We start from the raw sequence: 26376 nt of genomic DNA, 5'->3' as shown, positions 1-26376 counted from the left end.
CAGATAAGCTTCCACCCTTAAAGGGGGGCTAGAAATAAAGATAGATAGATAGATAGATAGATAGATAGATAGATAGATAGATAGATAGATTCATGGGAATCTTTGGTCCTGCAAAGTGACCTGGTTCACATGTAATGACAACCCAGAGTATGGGTTGAGTATGGGTTGTCATTGAACTGTGGTTTGTCATTATGCATGAACCCCAGAGTTCACCCAGCAACAAACCATGGGTTCTCTTCTTGGGTTGTTCATGGTTAACAACCCATAGTTAAAACATAGTGCAGGGTTTGCATGTAACGACAACCCACAATTCAACAACAACCCAAGATTCAACAACAGTCCATACTCAGGGTTGTCGTTATGTGCAAACCAGGCCTTCATTTGGCATCTTAGAGTATTAATAAAACCCACCAAATTCATCAGGTACCCAGCTTGAATAACTGCATAGATTCGTTGCCTTTGTTTAATTTGCTAGCCATTCATTAAAGTTGCTAGGGAGTATCAGCTTAAGGTTCACTTTGCATCTAGTATTCACAAGCTAGACCAGCCTTTGACTTGATTGAAAAGATTGATTCTCTGTAAAAATTATTTTTAAACAGTTCTTCAGATTGGTGGGTACCTGAACATGAAATAACAGTTCTACTGTAATTGCTGAGTGCAGGCTGAATGTTAACACTGAAAACACACAAACTGTAATTTGTATGTCACAACAAACAGACAGCTATCAAGCACCAGCAATTCTCTGTTCAGCACATGATAATGAAGACACTGTCGGGGGTATCTATGCCACCGAACAGCGCATTGTATCTGTGCCAAGCTAATCACAGGGAATTGCTTTTGTTCTGATTAAACTATAAATAAATAATTGACCAAATTTAAATTAGTGAGATTTCTCTATCAAATATAGTTGAATTTGTTGGCCTGTTGGTGCGCCCTCGGGATGTCAAGGGTTCGATTAAGGCAGGTTATAGCATTGAGACCTGCTGAAACGTGTGGAATAATGCCTCATACTGGCCTTCCTTCAACTTGTCACCCTCCAGATGTCTTGGACTACAGTGCCCATCATCCCCAGCCAGTTGGGCTGGGGTAGTGGGAATTGTAGTCCAAGACAGCTTCAGGGTGAAAAGTTGGGGGGCAGGCTACGTTATACTACTGTCCAACTATTAGGCCATCTAGGCCAGGGAATGACAGATATGTGGCTTCTGCAATTTACTTTTTCTTCTTTTTACTAAAACACCAAAGTCCACCAACCTTTCCAGGTGCAAAATAGAGTCTTGAGGGAGTGAGAAGCAGACCTAATGAAGAGGGTACTTCGCCCGGAAATTTGTTTTCAGGAGCAGAAGTGAGTTCACAATCCTTTTGCACAAAAATCCACTCCTGGTTCCCCCTCCCGCTCCCCCACCCCACCCCCTGATTCCTTTCAGCAGTCTAATTTTTGGAGGGGAAGAGCATGCTGGCTGAGGATTATGGGAGCTGTAGTCCAACACATCTGGAAGGCACCAGGTTGGAGAAGGCTATTGGAGATGATTATGTGAAGCACTTTTATTACTCTAAAGTGCTATATAAACGCGAAGAATTATCATTTGGGAGCCAATGGTTTACACGTACTGCTTATTTGCTGGTGCGATTTTGTCATGCGTTTTAAAAGTAGCTAGAGTTGTTTTTCCTCTGCTTCCATCTGAGCAATGCTGCACCAGCCCTGGAGGGAGGTCTTCGATTCCAGTGACTTCAAACAGCCTCTGTTGCTCTTGTACATGCTTTCCCACCCCAGCCCCCACAAGTCTTCCCCTGTAGAAACCTCTGGGGCCTGTTTTGCTCTTGTTCTTGAGGTACCCGGAGGGGAAGGCAAAGAGCTACCGTTTGGATATTGCTGGATTGTGAAATGAACCACAGCAGGTGGGGCTGGGCTGCAGAAGTTTCCAGAAGCGGCAAACCCCCAAAACTCAGGGGGATTCTCCTTTAAACTCAACATATTCAAGAGACGGTTTGGGATGCAAGTCTTTGGAATAAGCGAAGTCCCAGCAGAGCCAAATTATCTCCAGCCAATTCTGAACAGCAGGCAGCCAGGGGAGCTGCCTAGTGAAATGGAGGACTTCGCAGCTGGCAATGCTGCTAGCTAGCCTCCAGATGCCAGGCTGTCGCTCGCCAGTGTCTCTGACAGACGAGCCATCTGCACTGAGGACTGCGTATACTCGTGGTGATACAGGAGTGTAAAATGGACACTGTGGTTGCCAGGTGCTATATGAGACAGGGCTTCTGTGCCATCGTCGTCCTAGCACAGAAGGGAGTTTTATAGCAGGCTTCAGCGCCATCACGAAGATAAGAGAAATTACATGAGTCAAAAACTGCCCTTTGTAAACAACTGTTAAAAGTAAAGGGGCCCTGGCCTACGTAGAACTGGCCAGTGGTCACATTGGGTGAGATCCCGCACAAGTCCTACTTAGAGTAGACCCACTGGAATAAATGGGACTTAAGGCAGTCATGACTAACTTAAGTCCCATTGACTTTGGGTCTACTCTAAGTAGGACTTATGTTGGATTCCACCCATAGAACTGGCAATTGTGCACATAAGCACACACATTTGTAGGTAATCTTCTAACCAGTCAGTTAGCTAGTTAAAACGAAATGGACAGACAGCCTACTGTTTTTGTGTTATAGTCCCAGCTCTGAAATTCTCAGTGGGTTTCAGCTGGAAGAACTGCCCCAAAGTACAGGCTCTTTTGTCCTTGAGAACCCAAGTTGGATCCAGATTTAGTCATACTTTGAGTAGACCTATTGACATCACTAACTACAGTTCCATTGACTAACTACAGTTCCATTGATTTCAATGGGTCTCCTCTAAGTATAATTAAAGCTGGATTCAACCCCTCCTCTTTTTCATACTCCCTTTAATGATATACATAGGGTTGTATCCAGTGTTAAAAAGGTAAAGGTAAAGGTGTCCCCAACCAGTCGTGTCCGACTCTCGAGTGCGGTGCTCATCCCCGTTTCTAAGCCGAAGAGCCAACGCTGTCCGAAAACACTTCCGCGGTCATGTGACCGGCATGACTGAACACCGAGGTGCACGGAACGCTGTTACCTTTCCCGCCGAGGCGTTACCTATTTACCTACTTGCAATTTCTTGCTTTCGAACTGCTAGGTTGGCAGGAAACTGCTAGGTTGGCAGGATGTTAGCCCTCCTTAAAATAGACCCATTGAAATGAATGGGACTTAAATTAGTCTTGACTAACCGAAGTCCCATTCACCTCAATGGGTCTGGTCCAAGTAGAGGTTACCTTAGATACATCCCTTATTTTAATTGTTTGATTAAAACAAATGGATCATTTTGGGCAATGAAAATTACAGGTGCAGGGAGCCCAATATGTAATATGACCACAGCATGGCAAAGGGTTAAAGCCCCCCTACCCTTCACTCTAGAGTCCAGATCAAGACCCCTGCACACACTTTAGAGTAAGAAGATGCTAACTACATCTTCAAAGTGACATGTAGCTTGGCCCTCTCTGCTTGAAAGTTCCGTGATTCCTCCATGTACAGCATTACTTCCTGTTTTCTGATTGTTCCCTCAGAATGGCCAAAAAACCATTTTGGTTGCTTGGGTTTCCTCCTTCTCTCCTGTATCAGATTCTGCTGGATTAAAAATCCAAGCAGGAAGTTTTGCTTTAGTGCTTGGGTTTTGTTTTTGTATTTGGTTATCCTTAAGGCTGGGTCCATACCTGCATATTTGTCTTGTTTAACTTGCTGTTCCAGATCGAACCACCTCTAATTTTTCATATACAGGCTTCTCCTCCTGGAATTGCAAGCTTGGGTTTTTAAATAAGTGATACATTTGAACAATTGAAGTGATACACCAAATACCTTCCTCCACCACACACAGATTCCCTTAGGTATATGTGTATTCTTGTGGTGAATGGGTACATAGGTACAGTGGCACAAATTCACAATTTAAACACATCCTTTTGCACTTTAAGGAAAACATGGAGGTGGGACACAAACAGTGATCCTTCAGGTGTTGTCTTTCTTTGTATACACATCAAAAGCATTTTGCAGAAACATTGTCATTCTGGAAACTCATATTAACATAAACTCTGAGTCCCTAGTACTGAACTCACACACACATAGTCAAATGTACAATAATAATTAGCATCACCGATGCAATGAATATGAACTTGAGCACACTCCGGGAGAGAGCGGAGGACAGGAAGGCCTGGCGTGCTATGGTCCATGGGGTCACGAAGGGTCAGACACGACTTAATGACTGAACAACAAAATAATAATGCAAAAATATTTTTCACTACATATTTTAGTAGGAATCGTCTTCCATGTTTTCTTGGAAGCAAAAGACTAGTATCTCTTTCATGGTAGAAAACTCAACACAGGCTTCCCCTTTTACAGCATACAGCACACAGACACAGAAAACATAGGCCAGTATCCAACTGTGTCATTCCGTTAGCACAAGTGATGTTGCACTAGTGGAAATTAGGTTCTGAACTATGCTCAAGAGAAGAATCCATGAAAGTTACATTTGTGCAAATGGCTGTGCATTATGCTTGTGCAACCAGTTGCGCGTAGCTTTTGTGCAATCAGTTGGGCAAGTGTTTTGTGCCCATTCTGAAACCCACTGCGCAACCACGTGCGCATTCAGCTTGTGCAAGCTGTTGTGCAACTCGTTGTGGAACTGCTTTGCACCTGTTGTGCAAGCCATTGTGCAACCGGTTGCGCATTCCACTTGTATGACTACTTGCACAACCGGTTGCACAAGTGGAATGGCACCCACTTGTGCAACAGAAAGATTCAGCTAAGCTCCCCTAAGAAAAAAAGCCTCCAGTGAAAACTTTTTTCTTTCTGTGTGTGAGTGTGGGGGGGATTTCTGGATGAAAACAGGGGGGGGGAGGTATACCCCCCTTCTGGATCACCACAGTCCCAATCCAAATCAGGCCATGCACACTTACACAATGTAAATAAAACTACTCCCCCACCTGATCCACCTGAGCTACTGCTTCTCCCATTCCCACCCTGCAGGAAGGTCTGGCTATTGCTGCTCTCTCAGTCCTGTGTTTTTTGTTGAGACTTGAACTACACCGATTGGCAATTGGCTGACCTGGCGCCCTGTCTGATAAGGAAGGGTTGGGAGCCACCTGGGTGCCTCTCCTGTTTATTCCCTTTCTCTGCAGCGAGGCAGCACTCTTGAGCAATTCCAGCTTTTGGAGGAGCAATGAATAGGTCAGCCCTTGCCGAAAGTCATTCCTCCATCTACATGTGCACTCATGCTCACCATTAAAAACAACAACAACAGCGCATGCGCGCACATGCTTGCGCACACACACACACACACACACACACACACACACGTATTTGCTGGGGGAACATTCTGAGCATGTGCAGACCTTGCACATGCTCAGAATATTGCCCCTAGCCAGCAACAGAATCTTGGTGAAAAACTGCTGCTGGCTCTGGGGTGACTGGGGGAGATAGGAGCAGGAAGGTGCCCCCCCAGCCCCTACCCCAGCAGAGCCACTGCCCCATTCATTCACAACAGTGGCAAATCGTGGGTGACTTTAACCCACAATTCGTTAGGACATGCTCTGCCTGCAAGCTGCTTGGAGTTTCTATAAATTAGCTCAAATTTGTGTGGAGGTTGTCCATATGACATGCAAATCCAGAGCAATGGGTTGTTTAGGGAGCTAAACAACCCAGTGGTCTGGGTTCACACATCACACTGACAACTTCCAATTGGGCTGATCAGAGGTTGCTTACAGTATGTGGAAGTGGCTCACACACATCATGGGTTAATTAACCCAATTGGAGGTTGTTAATTAACCTACAATTTGCACTGTGATGTGTGAACAGGCCCAATATTTCTCTCCTAGTCAGTTTAGTGATGTTTTCTGTTTGTGTAGCCCCCAGGTAAAGCAAGGTAGATGACAATGTTGTCATACGTTATCAGCACTTCGGCCTGCTTCTCAAGAAGTGATGGTGTTATGCCTTGGGGTGGGGATGTGGCTTTCCTCCTGTTCCAGTGGGGTAAATTATTATGGCACGTCACTAATGGAGTGTAACGTTACGGAGTGTTGCAGGAAGCTTTGACAGAGATTCAGTGTTTCTCCAGGGAACAGTTTGGCCACCCCTCCTCTTACCGAAGTGGGCTGTTCTTTCCAGATGACCAGATGGCATGTGATGCCTCAGGAGACTCAGGAGAATGGCTACAATGTATTATATAGCCCAAGAGCTGCTTCTCAAAACTAGACAACCAGTTGAAGCTCTGGCCATCATTGCCAGCCAGTTTTTGCTTCAGTGGCCTACATGAAATTGGTTGGAATGCTTTGTGTGTTCAGTTCTCTCCCGCAGCACTTGGCTCTCCCAGCAGCAATATTAAGGCCTGACTGCTGTTTTGAAACTGAACTCCGAAAACGTATTTCATTTCTGCAGATCTCAGAGCACGGAAACGCTGTAACAGCTAGTGGAGCTTAGTTTTCACTGCCAGCCGCAGACACTTTGCTGCCTGAAGTGAAGTCCGAATGGCATCTGTCTGCCCACACCTCTGCTAGGGCCAGCATTTTTAGAAAGTCTTCCTGTACCATTCAGAAACCAATTTCTAACTCCCCACCCACTGACCCAATGGTGCTGCCTGAAGCAAGTTGCTTCACCTTGCAGCATGCCAGAGCTGTCCCTGTTGGTTAATTTTGCTTTTGCAAAGTCCACAACTATAGAAGCCCAACTCCGCCACCATTCTTACCACCATTATTTATTTACTTAAAACATTTGTATACTGCTCCACATCTAAACAGATTCTGGAGCGGTGAACAACAAGAGATCAAATGAACAAAAGATAAGAATGAAACATGATATTAATGAACAATAAGAACAACAAGAGATCAAATGAACAAAAGATAAAAAGAATGAAACATGATACTAAAATTATTCTTTAAAAGACAGAGTGCCAATAAAACTGTGGTTGGTTAACCAAGGAAGGCTTCCTGGAAAAGAGCTGTTTTCAGGAGATGCCAAAAACAACCTGGTGTTGGCGCCTGCCTGACCTCCAGAGACAGGGCGTTCCACAGGAAGGGAGCCACCATGCTGAAGGCTCTTCTCCAGGTGGAGTCCAGTTGGGCCATAGGTCCATGTGGAACCACCAGGAGCAAGCCCTCCGATGACCTCAGTGACCAGGCAGGTTGGTAAGGGAGAAGGCGCTTCCTCAGGTATCCTGGTCCCGAGTTGTTTAGGGTTTGTACACAAGTACCAAAATCTGGCCCAGTAGTGAATCGACAGCCAGTGCAGTTCCCTCAGCAAAGGAGCTGCATGCTGAAAAGGGGCAGCGTGGATATGATCTGTGTGGACTACTCCCCTCCTCACCGTTATCATACACGGCAGCTTGCCCTGCAAGGGCTCACTGTTCCCCCCAGCCACAGCACTTGAAGCTATTGTGGAAGCGACAGGCAGCTTCAGGGTCTATCAGCCTGTCCTGACTAGACGTTTGTAGCCCCTACAGTTGTGAGGCGTGCTTGAAAAATGTGTGTGTGTGACAGTGTGAAATGATGCCTTGAAAGAGTGAAACCAGCATAGCGGCTGAACAAGATTTCTCTAGGCTTCTCAGTGTCCTGCATATCTCCTTGCTCTGCATCATGAATAGTCCACAAGATGAAATCCAGGTGGGTGGGTGGTGATTTTATTTATTTATAAATTTTATGAGTCTCCTTTCAGCCCAGATGGGCCCCCGCAATTGACTTATAATTAAAACTGAAAACATTTTGAAAAGCTGTAACGTTTTTAAAAACTTTGAATGTAGATGGATAGTGGTGGAGTGGAACCTTTGCAGTTCTAGACTTCGCCAAAGCAAAACTAATCAACAGGGTCAGCTCTGCCATGCAGCAGGGCAGAGTGACCTGCCTCCAAGTCTGGGGGCCCCATATAGCCATCATGGAAGGGTACACCTAAAAATGTCTGGTGTTAACGGTACCACAGCGATGCTGTTGCCTGGGAACTGGACTTGGCTGCAGCTCCCTGGAAAACCACTCTAATGTGTGCAACAGCCAGTTCTACCGCATCCCTTGTTTTGGGCCATCCTGCAGCCTGTGGGAGAGGCAGGGCAACCTATAAAGCTGCCTCAGAAGCACGAGGCCTTCACAACATGGGGTGTGCAGTAACAGGAGAGTAGTGGTAAAATCATTTCTGCTCAGAAGTCCTAGTCAAAGCTTCTTCCCGCGCCCCCTGCCCAGTCCTATGTTTCTGTGCCTTAAGGTTGAATAGTGAGGTTGAATAGTGTGGTGTAGTGGTGAGAGTGTTGGACTGGGAGCTGGGAGATCCGGGTTCTAGGCCCCACTTGACCATGGAAGCTCACTGGGTGACTTTGGGCCAGTCACAGACTCTCAGCCCAATCTACCTCACAGGGTTGTTGTAAGGATAAAATGGAGAGGAGGAGGATTATGTACGCCGCCTTGGGTTCCTTAAGGAGGAAAAAAGGTGGGATATAAATGTAATAAATAAATAAATAAATAAATAGCCTCTCTAACATTAGACACCATCTAATGCTCCTGTCCTGTACCAGTAAGCAGAGTTTGTTTATTTATGAAATGAATTACCTGATTTTCATTATTAAATAATCCCAAAGTGGGGTACAACCAGTTTGTTCAGTTTGGAATGATTGTAAATAGAGGAATCTCTGCTGACATGCTGTACAATCGCTTTGCACATTACAGCTGCCTTTTGGTAGACAGGACCACACACACACACACGCCTACACCTATAAAGGGTACGACTGTGTGTCTGATGAGCGAGTCAGTGAAGGTTGGAGGATGGTGGCCACAGGGACCGTTGTTTCTGCCTGTCGTTCCATGTGCCAACCAGCCACTGATAGGGTCGAGCGTAGTAGAGTTTCTGACTGACTGAATGAACACAACACACGCACCACAATCGAGCACGAGGTTAGCCCTGGAGGAGGTGCTCATAAACACAGCTGTTCACCGAGCACACAGACATGGGCTGTACCACTTCAGAGGCAGGGGAGAGCAGCCACAGGTAGTTCCTCTCCCCTCCCATTCTCTTGGTCAAAGGAACACCTACTAGGTGGCTGTGAGTATAAAACTGGTGTGCAAATGCATCTGGAAGGGATGCAGGCGAGAGGCATGTGGGCACCTTGGGCAGCCTGAGGAAAAGGGGATTGGTCTGAGCTAGAGGGGACCCACTGAGGGAGCTGGCTTAGCAGGTGCCCTGATATTCCAGGTCTGAGCCTGACAAATCTAAGAAGGGAGACAGAGCATGGAAGTGGGAAGGATGCTGCTAGGAGGAGCTGGAGACAGACAGAGGCTCAGTCCCATGGCTACAAAACTCTTCAGGTAGGTGTCCCTTTCTCTCTGCATTTCTATTTTGCAGGACCATTTTGGGAGAGGGGGATTGTTTTCCTCTGGAAAAGAGGCGAAAGCTGCCTTTTCCACAGGAAAGCTCCAGGATTCACCTGTCAGAGCAATTAGCAGCAATGCCCCTCTAGCCGACATGTGGGTAGCCAGACACACATCACGAGGGGAAAGTGCCCCTATTTTCAGAGGTGAATCTGCAAATTGCAGAGGTGCAAGTTTGACACTGGCTCTTCTGGTGTTTGAAAAGCCCATCTGTTAAACTCACGGCCAGCTTCCACCCCTCGTCCACACCGCTCGCGTGCTTGTAAGAGAGTGGCAGCTGGTGGAATGGAGAGACACTGGAAATAATTAATGGTGCAGCACTGGAGAGAAGCTCAGAGGAATAGCATTCTGTCTGCTGCAAGCAGAATCTCTAAGCCCTTAGGAAAATTCCTGCCCCACTTCCTTTAAAGTATTTCTACTTCCCCCACCCTGCCCCTACTTTTAAATGATCATGTCTGAACTTCCAGGCAGCAGAATGCATTTCTCATTTTTCTTTCCTGTGAGTCACTTGTCAACGGACAATGATAGTTTGTACAGCCTCTGAATTTTTATGTGACTTCCTTCCCTCTGGAATTTAATGGTTAAATCACTGGTTTAAACCTGCTGGTCTTATTCTCTGTTGGAGTGAGTATAAGAAGGAGAATAGTTCTTGTATATGCACACACTTCTCCATAGCTATACTATGGTTTTGTATTTTTATGAACCCCCTTGTCTGCGTATAAAGGGATTGGTAAATAGCTGTCTATTTTTTTTTAAGCCATCTTAAGAGTTCAAACTCAAGCATTATTCTGACTGAATCCCCATTTTTATAATGTTGAGTTATCTGCCTTTTACCTCAAAGCAAGCAAGACCCGAATCTGATAAAATGAAAAACAAACACAAAACCTCATGGCTTTTTCTTTCTCATTACTTGGGTTCTCCCGACCCCACACCCCAATTTAATATATCCCTTAAAACAGTGATTGTCAAATATTTGTTTGGATTCTAACAAATACAGAAAATGCTAGAAATGAGTGAAGAATAAATACGATGTGATGGCAGTGACAGGAGTAAAATGAGAAAGGTTTACCCTTTTAACTTGGCTTTTGTCTTATTAACATGGTTTTCCGTTATGCTTTGCATGACACAGAATTACTCAACAGAGCAGAATCCTGCTGCTCCTGTTGGCGTCTGGAGTTGCACTGCTTAACTTTGACTGGATCAGACCCTGTTCTTATTCTCTAATAAGAACTGTTCAGAGCCAGAATGGCATCGGTTAACATAGGGTTTGTTAGGGCGCAATCCTAAGCATGTTTAGATATGCTGACTGGAAGATCCAGGAATGTAGGGGCTATTTCTGTCTTAACATGCATAGGATTGCACATTTAGTGGTTATCTTTGCAAAGTTGTCGTACAGCTCGGTCTTTACAATTTTGCAGTATTCTACAGTAGGAACACCAAACAATTCTATTTCCAGTATGCTATTGTTGTATTTTTCAGGCATAAATGCCATACTAAATCTTTGAAAAAGATGTGCTCAGAGAAATGCCTGGCAAGCTAAGAGCATTATGGAAAATGGGAGCATGTGGGAGCCAGTCTTCTCTGTTTGGAGAGTCACACCAGAAACTCTGCCTGGATTTATAGCTACAAGAATCAATAACTGCCCAGAGCACTGATGCTACTGTTCTCTAAAAAGAAATGGAGCTCAAACACTCTTCTATATAACAGAGATCCACTTTATACCACCAGAACGAAGTGCTTGAATGCTAGGGCCGAGTGGTCACTCCCCACACACAGAACTCATTGAGATTGAACAGCACTTGTGATAGCTTTCTCCACCCTGGTGCTGTCCAAATGCTTTAGACTACAGCTCCCAGCATTCCTGACCAACAGACATGCTGATTGCGCCTGATTGGGTTTGAAGCCCAAAACGTCTGGAGGACGCCAGGCTGCAGAAGGCTGTGATAGAACAACTTTGGCAACCTGTGGGCTTACGTCATAATGTTAAGTCAGCTCAAGAAGCGGTATGCTGCGTTTTGCTGTTCGGGCACCAGTAACACAGCAACCACTATTCCACTACGTTACCCCCTGAGACGTTTTTTATGTGGTATAAAAATTAGCAGAGTTGGGACAGGCTAAGACCTAGGGATGTTTTTGTAGACTAATCTAATAACAATTTTGTCTACCACAGAGACTGTCAATTTGGCACAACCCTATGCATGTTCTGTAGAACAGTAATTTTATAATTGAATCATGTGTCGTTTTTCCTCGAGGCTAAACTACACATGGCTCTAACTAGCAGGTGTGTGTGAGGGGAGTGGCAATCAGGATCAGTAGCACAGCACAGCAGGTGAGCAGAGGTTAACCTTTTGTATTAGGCCCGGAGAGAAGGTCCCGTTGATGCCATTTGTCTTGTATGGGATTCTGTTGTAGCTACACCAGGGCCAGTCCTTCTGTGTGTTTTTGCAAGTGCAGGTATACATGTACGGCTGAGAGGCTAAAGGGGATTATGATTGTTACATAATTTTGAGAGACTTCTGAGTGTACAAATACACTTTCCACAGAACATCCAAACCAGCTTAATTCTGCCCTCATGAAATAATATTGTATCCAAAAGTTGATAATTTCCCCACTGATCAGGGGTGTCCCTTTTATTTAATAATACACAAAACTTTACCTCCATTTAATGAAATTCATAGGTGATCACCTCTCCCTCTTTACAGCAATATTTGGAGTGTGTGTATGTGTGTGTGTGTGTGTATGTGTAATACAAAATGTTTGCGACTCTGACTGGGTTTACATGAGGACAGAGGGAAAATAAGCCACTGTGGCTTATTTTCCCCCCCTGCGCGTGCTGGTCACGAGCCACGAAATTAGCATAATTACCCTCGCCGGACACAGGTTGTCAGGCTGGTGAGGGTGGATGGCTGGGGTGGTATGTGAGCCACCCTGAAACCCATGGCTTGTTCTAGGTTTGCTGGGTTTGGATGTCACAACAAGTGTGCTTGGCAATGTTAATTATGCTAATTAGGAGGCTTGTGACCGGCCCGCGCAGGCAGGGAAAATAAGCCCTGGTGGCTTATTTTCCCTCCATGATTGTGCAAACCTGCCCTATGTTTGCTTTAATTGCTGATTGTCTACCTGTATTTTCCTTCTTAAACCTATACTGAAAATACTGTGATCACACATCTTCAATAGTTCTAAGAGTGTCACCAGTTCTTGCTATCTTAGCCAAGACTAGTAATACAAAGCACTTCTGTTAGTATAGTCAGGATACATTGATACTACCTTGAGATATACTACACCGTTAGCAAGAGATGCTTAACTTAAGAAAATATTCTAAAATGTGTCACGTTTTAGGCTTGGTGCCTTCAAAAAAAAATTTCTGACGTTATTTATTTAGAACTTGATTTAGAGCAGGGATGAGGATCCTCCAGCCTGCAGGCCACATTTGGCCTGCAAGGTTGGACCATCCAGACTGTGGGGTCTCAGGCAAGGCCCCGGACCAAAGCCCCAGTAGTGAAGGCTAGTGGGGAGGGGAATCTCTGCTGTTATCTCCAGTCAGTAATTGGAGATAACAGCAATTCCTCTGCACATTGCTAGCCCAACCCATTGGGAGGGTGAGTAGCACACTAAGGTGAATCCCCGTTGTTAACTCCAATCACTGACTGGAGATAATAGCAGGAATTCCTCTTCCCACTAGCTGTGCCTCCCCTGCATCCTCCCCAATGGGGGAAGGTGCAGGGCAGGCAAAGCCACCCCGACTACAGCAATGGCTGGATGTCAAAAATTAAAATCACCTACTCTTTACCCATTTACTGAGCCACAAAGATCAGCCAAAAGAGGAAGGTCTCTTAACATGCTTCTAAAAGTTTCTCAGATGTAGACTTTTAGCCTAGTGGTTTTCTTAGAAAAGGTCTCCTTTAGGAAGCCACATGAAAAGCAGCCAAATCTCTTCCCCTGCTGGTTTATCTCATTTGGCCTGTTCATCACTCTGCCACAAAGTTGTCAGGTTTCCTTCCAGGAAGCTTCTAGAACTTAAGCTTGCTGGCATATGCAGTGTTAAGAGCATGAGTTAAGAACAGAAAATCTCTTGAGTTCTTTTGCTAAGCTCTCAGCTCACTGGGTGGTCTTAGGTAAGCCCTTCTCTCAGTCTTGGCCTCTGATCTGTGAAATGGGGATAATAATGCCAATTGCTTACAGGGGTGATCTGAGGATTACTGGGATGCATGTGATGCACTTTCAGCATTTAAAGAAAAAGCACTATTATTAACTATTATTATTAAGAAAAGTAGTACATGAGATTGAGCCACACACAGTACTGCTATGAGTAGAAGGAAACTAGCTTGCAAATCTTGAATGGTGTTTTCATGGCATCCCTATAGTAAATCCATCCGCTACAGATTTACTCCCTGGTTAGAAGAATTCCTGAGACACTAATTGGGTCTCAGGAGTCAAATGAGTGAATTGCTATGACTCTGAAAATGAAGAAGGGGAAGTATTTAATTATTACGTTTTTCCTCTAAGCAAAGAAGAGAGTAACATATTTCTTTTGGGAGTAAATTTTTTTTCACCTCATCCTCTTCTGTACCACCTCTTGCATTGATGGCTGAGATTCTCAAAGAGGAAATCTCAGCTCTGAATCCAGTGTTGATACTTAATCTTCTCTGGAGTATAGTTAGTGCTTCTGAAGCTTAGGTTCCAATAAAAGCAACTTCTCTCTCACAGCTTTGGGGGGGGGGGGGAAATTCCACTCCTGGGTTGGTTGGTTGGTTACTGGTACTTCTATTGGTACTGCTATTGTCATTTTAGTTGATTTCACTGTATGTCCAGGGGCTGGAGGGATGCTAAGCAGCTATAGGATTTATGCCAGATTTTTATGGGAGGTGAAAATGGCATACTGAACAAGGGAAAAGAAAGCTCATTCGCCTGCATCTAGTGCATGAAATAAATTAATCGATGACTTGGTGGAGGTGGGGTGCGGTATTATTTCTTCCTATTTTCTGGGCATCTTCTCAAATGCAGGGGTCAATGCAAGGAAATGACCTCCAAGGAAACATTCCTACTGTGATTACATTATTGATACTCTGCCTCTTAAACATAGTTACTGTACCGGTACCTGCAGAGTCTTTTCAGGTCAGAATGAAAGATCTGCTAGAGACAATGAGTAGGGAGATGACAGGAAGAGGAACAAAAGACTTTCCTTCCCCTTCCTCTCATGCACCAATGGCATCACCCTAGAGGTAAAAGAGAAGACTGAGTCACAGCAGAAAGACCATAAACCCGCCAGTGCTGTAGATCAGAGATGGGATGACCAGCTTTATGTAGCCTGGTCTTTTACTGGAACCCATCCACCCCCATGGTCCACCAGTGTGTTTAAATTTACAGACCAAGAAGTCCTCCTCAGTGTCCTGGTTCTCATGATCATTGCAGGCCATGTGCCAGGTGACTTTGCATATTCAAGCCACAACTGCAGCTTGTTGTGTTGTGTGAACCCAGTGAGGTTGGGTTGTTGGCATGGTTAACAAACCACCCATAACCCTGAAATAGCCCTTGATTTGTAGATGTTGTTAATCACACCAACAACCTATCCTTGCTGGGTTCGCATGACACAATAAGCCATGACTTGAATATGCAAAACAGCTGCCTGCACACACCACTAAGCCCTGGAGGTTAATCAACCCATCATGGCTTAGAGTGACATGTGAACTTGCCTGTGATCACTTTACAGTTAAGGCCCAGCTAATTTGCATTGTGATCCTAAGCCTGCATTATTTCTTAAGAACATAAAAAATTCCTTGATCAGACCAAGATCACCCAGACAATGATTCTTTGCCAAAAACCCCAGCAACAAGCAGGTGGTCAACCTGCAATGGATCTCTCTTCTGCCCTCCCCTTGTAGATTATCACATTCTTGAATATTATATTAGATCCCCTCCCCCCCCCAGACAGATGGATAGAGACACACATGCACACATTTTACCCTGGGTCATCGGGGCTGCCACAGCCAGAGAATGGGCTGGTTATTCCCTGTCTCAGTGATCTCCATGTTTGGGGTTAAGACAGAAGTTTTTTCTAGGCCTGGTTGGCCAACGGTTCCGAAGTGACATTTGTTTGCCCTCCCTTTGAGCTTGTGACCTGGCTCACTTTTAGGAGACATCTGGTGATACCCACTCAGCAAGCACTTGACTTGATTGTTGCTAAATGTGCGGGCCGCACTGGTCTTGGGTGCTGAATGGATCCACGGATGGCCTGCTGATTATATGAGAACACCTTTGCCCTAGATGAGGAGTTGGGCTTGGATTAGAGAGCCTCTTACGCATTGCCAAAAAAGAGGAATTCCATCACTAAAAAAAGAGGGCAAAAGAGGGCACCACTTTGCATAACGTTTGCATATACAAATTTATATGTATAGGTGCAAATTTAAGAATAATAACTATAATACAAATAGAAATACAGTGCATCTCACCATAGTTGAGCGGACTGACCAGGTGACCAGTGTGCCTGCTCAGCTGGTCATTCAGGTCCGCAATGTTGATGGTCAACTTCAAGACCCCTGCACTCTCTCCTAGGTCTTCTTTGATTCTGAACCCAACTTGGACTGGACAGCCCATCAAACAGAGGACACCTTCAAACAGAGGACTGTCCTTTGCCAGCTCCCCAAAGCAGAGAACTGTCTTCTGTAGAGTAGGACACCTGGCCACCCTATGATGTCCTTTTAAATCCTTGCTAGCAACTTCTGACAGGGCACCTTGCAAAGGTAGGCCCTTTGCTTGGCACAACCCTTGGTGGGGTGAGGCGGCATGCGTGCTAACAAGTGAGAAATGGCTTCATGCCTCCTGTCTCTTTCCTGAAGGCGTCGAGCAAGATGCATATCAACTTTCATCAAGGTAGAAACCAAACGATAAGGTCTTTCTGGCTTTGAGGCTGCTTCTACCTCATCGTGTTATATACAAGGCTTTCTGAGAGCTCCGGACATTAGTGGATAATGCATTTGACTAAGACGTGTTTCACCTCCAGGGTAATAGTAAGTTTAATGCAGGTCAGCAATGATGGAAGGCTGTAATCATCAGATGTCTGTTTTGTGGCCTATGCAGAATGAGGTTAATGTGAATACTCAGCTCCCAGTGGAGTTGGCCCCGCTTAGTTGGAGAGCATTAGAAGAGGCGAAAGAGAAGCCTGCAATGCTAGGAGGGGAGTGGGAAGAGAGCATCCTCAATTTCTACACTTTTTTTTTGTACTAACAACTGGAGCCATAATATTTTATAAACCCCAAATACCTAATTTGGGTGTTAGGATTTTTTTTCCTTTTGAAAAAGGTATTACATTCTAAATGGAGAAGTACCAATGACAAGCTGACATGGCCATAGCAACACAGCAACGTTAGGCTCCCCCCCCCCTTGAGTTCATAGCACTGCGAGCTGATTCATGACCCCAAAGGCGAATGGCCTCTTAAGACCAGCTGCCAGTGCACCCTGTCCCCCACCCCCTTTCCTGTAAACTGCAAATGGAATTACTCAGCAAATTAGCTTGGAGGGAAACCTCCTGCAGCAGTAGCAATTAGCAAAGAGGTGGATTTGAATAGAAAGAAAGGAGCCCTTTAAAAGCAGTCTGATTCATTGTCAGACACTTGTCACCAATATTCCTCTCCTACCCAGCCTGCTTCTGACCTCCGACCCTGGAATATCAGAGTAAAATTCAAGGAAAGGAACAGAGGGTTTCACAGCAGCTCAGAGGCTTCAGGGGTGCTGGGATGCTCTCAAGACAGAGTTACTGTTGGATAAAAATGTCCGCAATAAAAGAGGGCCAAAACAGACATTAATCTCAATGTGTGTCTAGCATCTATGTCTCTCCCCGCTTTTTTTACTCCAGAGTAGGTACAGGGCCCCCAATCCAGATTAGGACCCCTAGTGTGGGGGGTAGGCGGGCTTTTAAGATCCAGATCAGGGGACTTGCGCCTACTCTAAAATAACAATGGAGAGAAGACAGAGCTGCTAGACACACATTGAACATGATGTCCGCTTTGGCCCTCAGCCTGCACATATAAGGCACTGATGATGATTCCGGAGCTGTCATGTTCTGCAGGGAAAAGGGTGGAATAAGGGAGGATTTGTTTAAAAATGAGTGACATTTGATCACTCTGCATCATGTTTGCATCACACTGATGGTCTCTTCTGTCCTTCCTTCAGCATTCTACACCATGGGAAAACTGCATGCCTAATCGAGCCGCCAGAGTGGACCTCTACACACTTGAGGCTATGCAAATCTTTCAGTCGTCAAACCTTCTTGCTGCTTCTGTTCTTGTTCCCAGACCTGCCTGCAGCAGCTGCTCATAACTTGAAACCATCCCTGCCCCCAATTGTAAGAGAGAGCCCTTTTCTCGTGGCTTGGAATGCGCCAACGGCTCGATGTTCAGCTGTTTATGAGGTACCCCTCCACTTGGACTCCTACGGCATCCTAGTGAATTCCCAGGAAGCCTTCATGGGTGGAAATGTCACCATCTTCTACTATGACCAACTGGGCTTGTATCCCTATTACTTAAACACAACAATGCCACCCGCTGCTGTCAACGGTGGCTGCCCTCAGAACACTAGCCTGACAAAACACTTAGAGAAGATGAAAAGGGACATTGCTGTGGCCATGCCCTCAGACTCCTTTAGAGGCCTTTCTGTGATTGACTGGGAGAACTGGAGGCCCCAGTGGATACGGAATTGGGATAAGAAAAACATCTACCGGAACATGTCCCTCCATCTTGTAAGACAAAGGAACCCCCATTTGTCTGATTACCAGGTGGAAATGCAGGCCAGGTGGGAATTTGAAACAGCTGCAGAGAAATTCATGTCTGACACCCTCCGGGTAGCCCAGTCTCTGCGTCCCCATGGCTGGTGGGGCTACTACCTCTTCCCGGAGTGCTATAACTATCACTATTTGGATGACTTTGAGAACTTCACGGGGCACTGCCCCCCACTGGAGGTGCAGCGCAATAATGAGCTGATCTGGCTTTGGGAGAACAGCAAGGCCCTCTATCCTTCAATCTACATGGAGGAGGTGCTGAGAACTTCCCCCCAAGGGAAGAAGTTTGTGTGGGCCAAATTGGGTGAAGCCCTGAGAGTAGCTGAGTTGCCTTCTACCCAACATTCCCTACCTGTCTTCGTGTATGCCAGGCCTTTCTACACCTATACGCTGAAGGAGTTGACCCAGGTAAGATGCTTGCCACCTTGTTCCCAAACTACGCATGGTATCGCCCATGCCTTAAGCTGGGGCGCACAACCTTTTTGGCCCCGAGGGCCATATCAGGTATCTGCTGGGGTGGCAGGGGCCATAAACGCCACTCACATGCATCCATGCACAGTCACACCATTCACACACACGCCATTTACACTCACCCTAGGAGCAACAGATCTTTGACTTGCAGTAAGAGCATCTGTTCCATGTCACAGCATCAAGGTATTGAAGCCCCCTCCCCTGACACCCTAACCTGATCACCTGAAAAGAAGAAAACTGGTCTAGGAACAGGCATTTGGTTTCTGCCATAGAAATCTCATTCCTACTGCATTCCCAGAGCATCCTAGGAAGCTAACAGGAACCTTCAGCGTTACTTGCTTGGATGATCCAGGAACCCTCTTGGAATGAGGTGTCTATGGCAGGAACCATAGAGCCGGGGTCTGGATGGTTTTTCCCCTTTTCTTGACTTTTTCAGCAGTGGCAGATGCTAGGGGTCTGTGGCCCACCAGACAAGGCTTGGGAGAATGCCTGCAGGGCACACTTTTTGCCCTAAGCCCTGTAGAATTTGTGATGTCACCAAGAAGTTTGAATCTGTCTTCCTGTTCCTGAAGTGTATGATGAATTAAAGCTGGTTAAGGAAGGAACTTTGTGGTGCAGAGGAATGGAAAAGAGAGGAGGTGAGGCATCATTTGATTCCTGGGTTTCAGATGTGGCTTGAGGACTGGGTTAGTTGCCATTATAAGTACTGCAGCCATGTACCGCAATAAAATAGGAATCACTAAGGGGTGAAAGGGCTATTGGGAGAGACCCTTGTTTGGATTAAAACACAACCTTTGCTTACAGGGTATTTACTTAAAAACATTTTTATACCACTATGCATCTTAAATTATTCCAGGATGGTTTATAAATAATTGCTTCCAGCATTCCTGTTATTGTTTGTGTGTGTGTGTGTGTGTGTGTGTGTTTTTTTAACTTTCTTCCTTCAACTTGTGAGCATCACTCCTCAACATATGCTGTTAAATCTGATACACGTGGAGCTAATGCAGAGCATTTAATACCTGCACTCACATTTCACATCACTTTACTGGCCATGCTCACTGTGGTTTTCTTTCCCTCTGATTATGTGGAATACAAGTCTGTCTGCATGAGCAATAGTCAAATAATTTTGGGCCCTACTGAGGGATTAGAGCTCCATTAAGAGTCTTGATTTTTTTTCCTGTGGTAGGGTGTAATTCAGCCATTAAAATGGCTTTACAAATGTGTATGTATTGTGTTGTGCATGCTTTTCCATATCTCTTTAGGTTTGATTTTTTTTTTTTTTACCGTAGTTCACATGATAAAAACACTTTTGTTGCACAGGGTGAAAGTGATTGGGTTTATTATTTGACAATAAAATGACTCCCACTTAGCTTCTGTGCACTCACACACAAAGCTGTCTTCCTTTGCCCTCCGCGGTGTACTCCGCATCAAATGGAATTGATATTATTGTGTAAAATGAAATACAGCTTATATTTTGTATCCATTCCAGAATATCGAAGGCATGACCCACCCTGTTAGATTCCTGCAGATCCTCACTTTTAATTCAAAAAGAAGAAAAAAAATCACAAGCTACCCTTATAGTGACAAAATATGTAGACCTGAGATCTCTTGTCAGTGGCCCGAAGGAGGGAGATGAATCTCTTCTTTGGAGGGCAATATAAGCAATGAAGGCTGCGAATCGCTCTTAGGACAATGGAAGGCTGCCTTATACCATGTCAGACTATGAGTAAAATCCACATAAGTCCTACTTAGAGTAGACCCATTGAAATGAATGGAATTTAAGCTCCATGTGACTAACTGAAGTCCCATCCATTTCAATGGGTCTACTCTAAGTAGGACTTATGTTGGATTTTACCTGATGTGTTCGTCAAGCCCAGCGTTGTCTATTCCAGCCCTCTCCAATCTGGCACGCTCCACATGTGTGGGACTACAGTTCTCATCATCCACAGCCAGCAGGCTTGGCAGTGGCTTTCCTTTGTCTCCGGCACAGAAAGGTCTTTGCCATCACCTGCTACCTGGCCCTTAAGTGGAGATGCCTGGGATTGAACCAGAAACCTTCTGGACACAAAGCAGGTGCTCTACTGCTGAGTTCTGGTCCTTCTGAGCAGTTGCCCTAACAATGGAAGCGGTGGTGGGAATGCTTTCCAGCCGCAGCTTGTTGAGTGTAGACAAGGGAAAGTACACAGAGAAGGAGGAAGCTCCAGCTATAGGCAGGGCTAGCACGAGACCTCCCCCACCTGCTGGGGGTGGGGGAAGTGCAAGGCGCTGTGGCCGGGAGAGCGGGACAAGGCGCTGCCGCTGCTGGGGGTGAGGTGCCAGGCTGTCACTGCCTCTACTCTTCCCCCTTCGCACCTGCCGGTTGCCGTCACCCAGCTTCCCTCACTACCTCACTCTGAGGGGTCCATCCTCAGAGTGAAGCACTGGCGGGGAGGTGGCAGCAGCAGCAAAGGTCCAGGCCCAGCTGCCCACCAAGGCCACGCCCCTCAGAAGGACCCCTCAGAGCAAGGCATTTGGGCTGGGCAGGCTCTGTGCTGGCTATTCTCCTGCTGCAGCATTGCTGCCACAAGGAAGCAGTTGTCGGGGCTCCCCAGAGAGCCCCCTGCCCAATGCCCCACTCTGAGAGGCACTATTGCCGCAGGAACTGCCAGCATGGCTCCGCGGGGCAATGGGTGGCCTGATGCCTCGCTCTGAAGATCCCTCAGAGTGATGTATCGGCCCACCACTCTGGAGAGACACGCAAAGGCTGCAGCAAGAGTGGCCATCCATTTAAGCCTTACTCGGCCTGAGGAATAGGGCAAGTGGTGGTGGCAGCAGCGCCAGCCCTGCTCTGGAGACCTGCAGCGTCTGCTTTTCCGCTGCAGCATTTGCCGCAGTAGGAGAGCGGCCAGTGCGGCTGTCTGGAGCAGCCTCCCCCCTATGCTCCACCTTGAGAAGCGCAGGGTGGCAGCGGCAGCACGGGGATCCACGGCCATCTGCCACCCTTCCGGATCCGCTGTCTGAGGCAGGGGATGCACGCTGCATCATGGGAGGGCCAGCCTTGGATACAAGGAGGAAGTGAGCCGGGAGAACCAGACCACAGTCCCCTTCTCACTGGCTGCCTATTTGGATGGATAGGCAAGGAAGTGGCTCCGCAGTGTTGGGACTAGTCTCCAGTCGCCACCTTCTCACGTCTCCATGGGGGCAGCACCAGACAGACGGAAACACAGGACGAATCGTTTTGCTGGAACTCTGATGAACAATGGCTTGAACTCAGTGGCTGCCTTGAGTGCCATTTTCTTGGTATAAAGGCGGGAAACAAATCCAATCAGTCAATCAGTGGCTGCTCCCTGTATCCTTGAGCGTTAGGAGCAACCCCTTGCCAGCTGTTGATGCCTCTGCTAACGACCTCTGGCAAATATACAGCAAGAGAGCTGGGTTGCACGCAGAGCTTTGTTAGGGCACCGAATGTGAATTGGCTGTAAGTTTCTAGGCCTCACAGCTGAAGAGAAAGAGATCACGATAAACATGTCCTAAAGATTCAGAAATGAGACGACAACATCACATGAATAGGATTTTTTTATTCCGCTGAGTGTCATGATTTGTAAACCCTGCAAATGGGGGGAGTGTTTTGAGGGGGGAGTGTTAAATCTGGCTGACTCAAGGCTCTTCCCATGTATAGGAAACAATTTTAGGAAAACAGTGCCACCAGAAAGAGCTCGGCATCTACTATAGCCCTGCAAATTTATCTGTGCTGGTTTCTGTTGCTGTTCTAGACAGACTTGGTGTACACCATCGGACAGGCTGCAGCCATGGGAGCTCACGGCGTTGTACTCTGGGGAGATGCAGACTATTCTCGCAACCGGGTAATTTAACAGTAGCTCTGAAACTGCTTGTCTTATTCTTTCAATCTCTCTCATCTCTCTTGCTTACTGTTCAGCGTCATACTGACTGGTAAAGGGCTAGCACTGGGGTTGTACTTGTTTATATTGGTTACTGGAAAACTAGCAGGGAGTGGCTTGGAGTACCACGGCACAGAAAATGGATGTCCTTTATTTAAAATGCTCCAACTGCATAGACCAAACTGCGTCTTTGATTTATGAAACGTTGAGCTGTCAGTCTTGGCACACATTATTTCTGAGGGATCTTAACAGATTAAACATTGTATCTGGGTGGGAATTTTAAAAACAACAATGGCAGGAGTGAGACTTTTGGCCTAGTTCTTCTCTTTAAAGTGACAGGATTGCATCTGGACTGTACCATTTCAGGGGAGAAATGATGGGGAGATCACAGGAATGCATACTCATATAGAAAACTAGATGTTAGAGAGAAGGGTTCTAGCTTAGTGTTGTCCTCCTTGACATCCTAGTTTTCTACACGCAGGGAATGCTTTGTATGGGGAAGCATTCAATCATATGAAACCCCACCACCACTTACAGTCTGGAATTGTGCAACCCAGGCACAGATTTACCACACTGGTGAAGGCTGCAGCCAAAAGTTGAAGTGGTTAGATTTTGACGGGACCTTGGAGGGAAGTTAATATGGATCCAAGAAAAGGTGGGGGATGATGGCAGTTGGCTTCTGTATGTGGAAATGGGGTGGGGGTGGGGAGCTGATTGCCTTGGGCAGCAAAATATCTTGGGCCGCCTGGAGAGACTCATCTATCTGATACCAAGGGGATAATTTCAAGACAGGGATAACCTCTTTCCAAGGGTTTTGTAGCTTTAAATTCAGCAGGGTCCTGCTCTCAATGTGGACATCTTAAGAGCTAGTCAGATATGAGTAAGCAAGCCCATGACAGCATTGCATTCCTAGATTTAGCTTAGCAATAGAGATTTCTCCTTGCATTTGTAGTTATTCACCGTTCTAATAATATATTTTCCCCTTCACAGACCCACTGCTTAAAGGTTCAGGACTACCTGGCTAGCACCTTAGGCCCTTATGTTGTCAATGTGACTATGGCAAGCAAACTTTGCAGCCAAATTACCTGCAACAATCATGGCCGCTGCATTCGCCGAAGGATGGACTCTGACACCTACCTGCACCTCAGTCCTGACTCCTTCCAGATCCGAACAAAAACACACGGCAATCAAACCCGAGTGTCCGTGACGGGGACTCTCAGCCATCAGCAGAGGGACAAGATGAGACGGGAGTTCAGGTGTCACTGCTACCAGGGCTGGAACGGAGAAAGCTGCTGCTCCCAGGGCTGGGGCGTGAGGCTGCAGACATGTGATTGGTCCCTCCCTGGGGTAGTTCTCTCTGCCCTGTGGGTGTGGCATTTATGAGCTGTTTGGGCCAGCAGTGGTGAATCTGAATTTTGTGAAGCTGCTGGTGTGACGTGAACCCTACATCATCCCTCTGCATGGAGGAGAGAAGAATGATACAAGCATGGTGTTTGGTGACAGAAGTATTGTCAAGTGTTCTGTGACTCCCACTGGCTTCCCAGGATGTCCTCCTCTTGTGGTGTTTCACTGGAACAGTTAGCACATCTGGATTTCCCCCAGCAACATCCATAACCTATGCAGGATTCTATTCTTCCAATACAGAAAGGATTTTCTTTTTTGTTTAGTTTTGTAACACTTTTCACCAGCATAGAAAGCAGCTTTAATATTCAGTGGTGCACATTTTCCCAAACTGTGACAAGAACAGTAGTTTTCTAATACTGTTTTTTTTTAAAGCAAAATTTATGCAGCCAGGACCTGATATTTATAACAGTTAAATAGCAGTGAGGTCACCTTTTACAGCATTGTACTGTATTTAAGCAGATTATTTATATACGAAGCAAGGATGGCCTACTTGAACTGACTAGGTGTCCTCCACATGTGATTGGTGCTGTTTAACTGAGGTGTGTGTGTATGTATGTGTGCGTGAGCATCAAGCTACCTCTCTCATTGAAGTGGGGAGGGAGAAAAAAATAATTTTTTTAATTAAATATTTTTAATGTGACACACATTGGCCTAGAACTTCCTCTATATTGCCACCTCCTGAAAGCTATAATGACCATTGTTTAAGATCCTCCTTGCAATTTTTTTTTTTTTAGGTACACAGTACTGCCTCTCTCCTCCTCTTCTCCTTTTATGTAGAAGTCTCTCAGGTTCAAGGGAAGAGGCGACAATGACTAATCTTATCTACTGGGCTTCTCCCCTCGCCCCAAGCACAGGGACTGTCTCCCTGCCATCGCTCCTTTTTGTCCAAGTTGGAGGGAAATGCTTGGCTTCAGTCAAAATAAGAAGCCAAGCCAAACATAGGGTTGCATCTCCTACTACCGCCTCTTTCCAGGGCCAAGGGGAGTGATAGCAGAAAAACAACCAATTAAAAGGTGTCCCCCCACCCCCACCCCACCCCTTTTCCTTCTGCCTTTAAAAGCCAAGGTGTCTTTAAGGCCAAAGGGAGATGAGATCAAAGTCAGCACCCGGAAGTTATCAATGGCTACTAATCATGGCGGCCATTTATCACTTCCAGTGGCATGCCTCTCAATACCAGTTGCTGGGGAACATGAGCAGGAGGGTGCCGTTGTGCTCATGTCCTCCTTGTGGGCTTCTCCTAGGAATCTCATTAGCCACCATGCAGACAGAATGCTGGACTAGACAGGCCTTTGGTCTGACCCATCAGGGCTTTGCTTATGTTCTTAATGTGCTGGTAGTGCCCCCTGCATCTAGGGTTTCTTTCACCCATTTCTTCTCCAGGTCTGTTGTTCTTTTATCTGCCCCCACCCCCAAGGCTTGCCATTAAGCATACCTGGAGATTTGCTTTTTATGGACAGGGGAAGAGATGATGTGGCTAGTTCTTCTTGTGTTGCATTGGGGAATGTAAAACTATTTCAGCCCGCCAAGGGACAGACACAGGGATTAGCGACAGTTCCCCCAAATTCTGTGTACACCCAACAGCATCATCTCATCACCTTAAAGGGCACTCATTATTTAAGGCTAGAGAAAAATGCACTACACCACCTGTATAATTTGTCACACGGGTGACATTAGAAGTGTTGCTGGTACTCCTCGCAGATGAGTAGAAATTTGCAAGCCTGCATCTTTCTTTTCTGGAGCAGAAGAAATGGTTTTAAGTCCTTTTTGTCGGCAGATTCACATAAGCACTTTGGGGATCTTATGTGACGCTGTTTCCCAGCATACCTGCAACAGGAAGGCGATGAACTCTCCAGCTGCCACCGCAGGCTGTGTTCCTGACCTATGCTGCCACAAAAGCCAATCTTTGCAGCGGTGCACTAAATCGGGCCCAATAGTGGGGAATTCAAACAACTACTTCATCAGTTTAGGCTGCAATCCTATATCCACCTATCTGGGAACAAGCCCTGTTGAATTCAGTGAGGCTTCCTTGCATGGGACTATACTGTTAATGTTCCATCTAAACTGGAAAAATGAGCACCAGATCATTGGGGTGGGGTGGAGAACCCCAAAACTGGACATGTAAATCAGTCTTAGGGTTGCCAACCAAGGTACCAGTTGTTGTAAGGGTGCCAAACTCTCGGCTGAATTACTAGCATTTGTATCCCTTCTTTCTATCCAGATAAACAATAATGTACTAAAAATACCCAATTAAAACAATGCTCCAAAACATAACATTGGTAAAAATTGGGCTAGTACAAAACAGTAGTTCTAATCAAAGTGAGCAGCAGCAGCTATCAGATCCCAATTGTTGTTTTAAAAAGCAGCATCCTGTTCATTTCAAGCTGACTGCTGTAAAGCAAGCAGCCCTGAAAGCAAGCCTTGGGAAGACACGCCAGGAAGAAAAGACTGCCCAGCTTCTG

At 46.0% G+C, this 26376-nt stretch overlaps 1 protein-coding gene across 2 annotated transcripts in view; it reads left to right on the top strand.

Annotated features, from left to right (window-relative positions):
• The window catches only part of LOC146354764 (hyaluronidase-4-like), a 41772-nt gene extending 17210 nt beyond the window's left edge, over positions 1-24562 (top strand). Inside the window, exons 1-4 of one of the 2 annotated variants that reach the window (XM_084832460.1) lie at positions 9102-9329; positions 17561-18572; positions 22388-22477; positions 23504-24562. In XM_084832460.1, coding sequence (XP_084688586.1) covers positions 9253-9329; positions 17561-18572; positions 22388-22477; positions 23504-23896 — 1572 coding nt within the window. In that variant the 5' untranslated portion in view covers positions 9102-9252 and the 3' untranslated portion in view covers positions 23897-24562. Of the gene's footprint in view, positions 1-9101; positions 9330-17560; positions 18573-22387; positions 22478-23503 lie in introns of those variants that run through there. The other variant, XM_084832461.1, reaches the window with a different exon arrangement.
• The last annotated feature ends 1814 nt before the right edge of the window (positions 24563-26376 follow it).

This window comes from Heloderma suspectum, chromosome 2 (assembly GCF_057233095.1).
Source record: "Heloderma suspectum isolate Gila_16-S chromosome 2, 16-S_ref, whole genome shotgun sequence".
NCBI classification, from domain to species: domain Eukaryota; kingdom Metazoa; phylum Chordata; class Lepidosauria; order Squamata; family Helodermatidae; genus Heloderma; species Heloderma suspectum.
The sequence above is the reverse complement of the archived record's forward strand: the minus strand, read 5'-3'. Positions and strand labels throughout refer to the sequence as shown.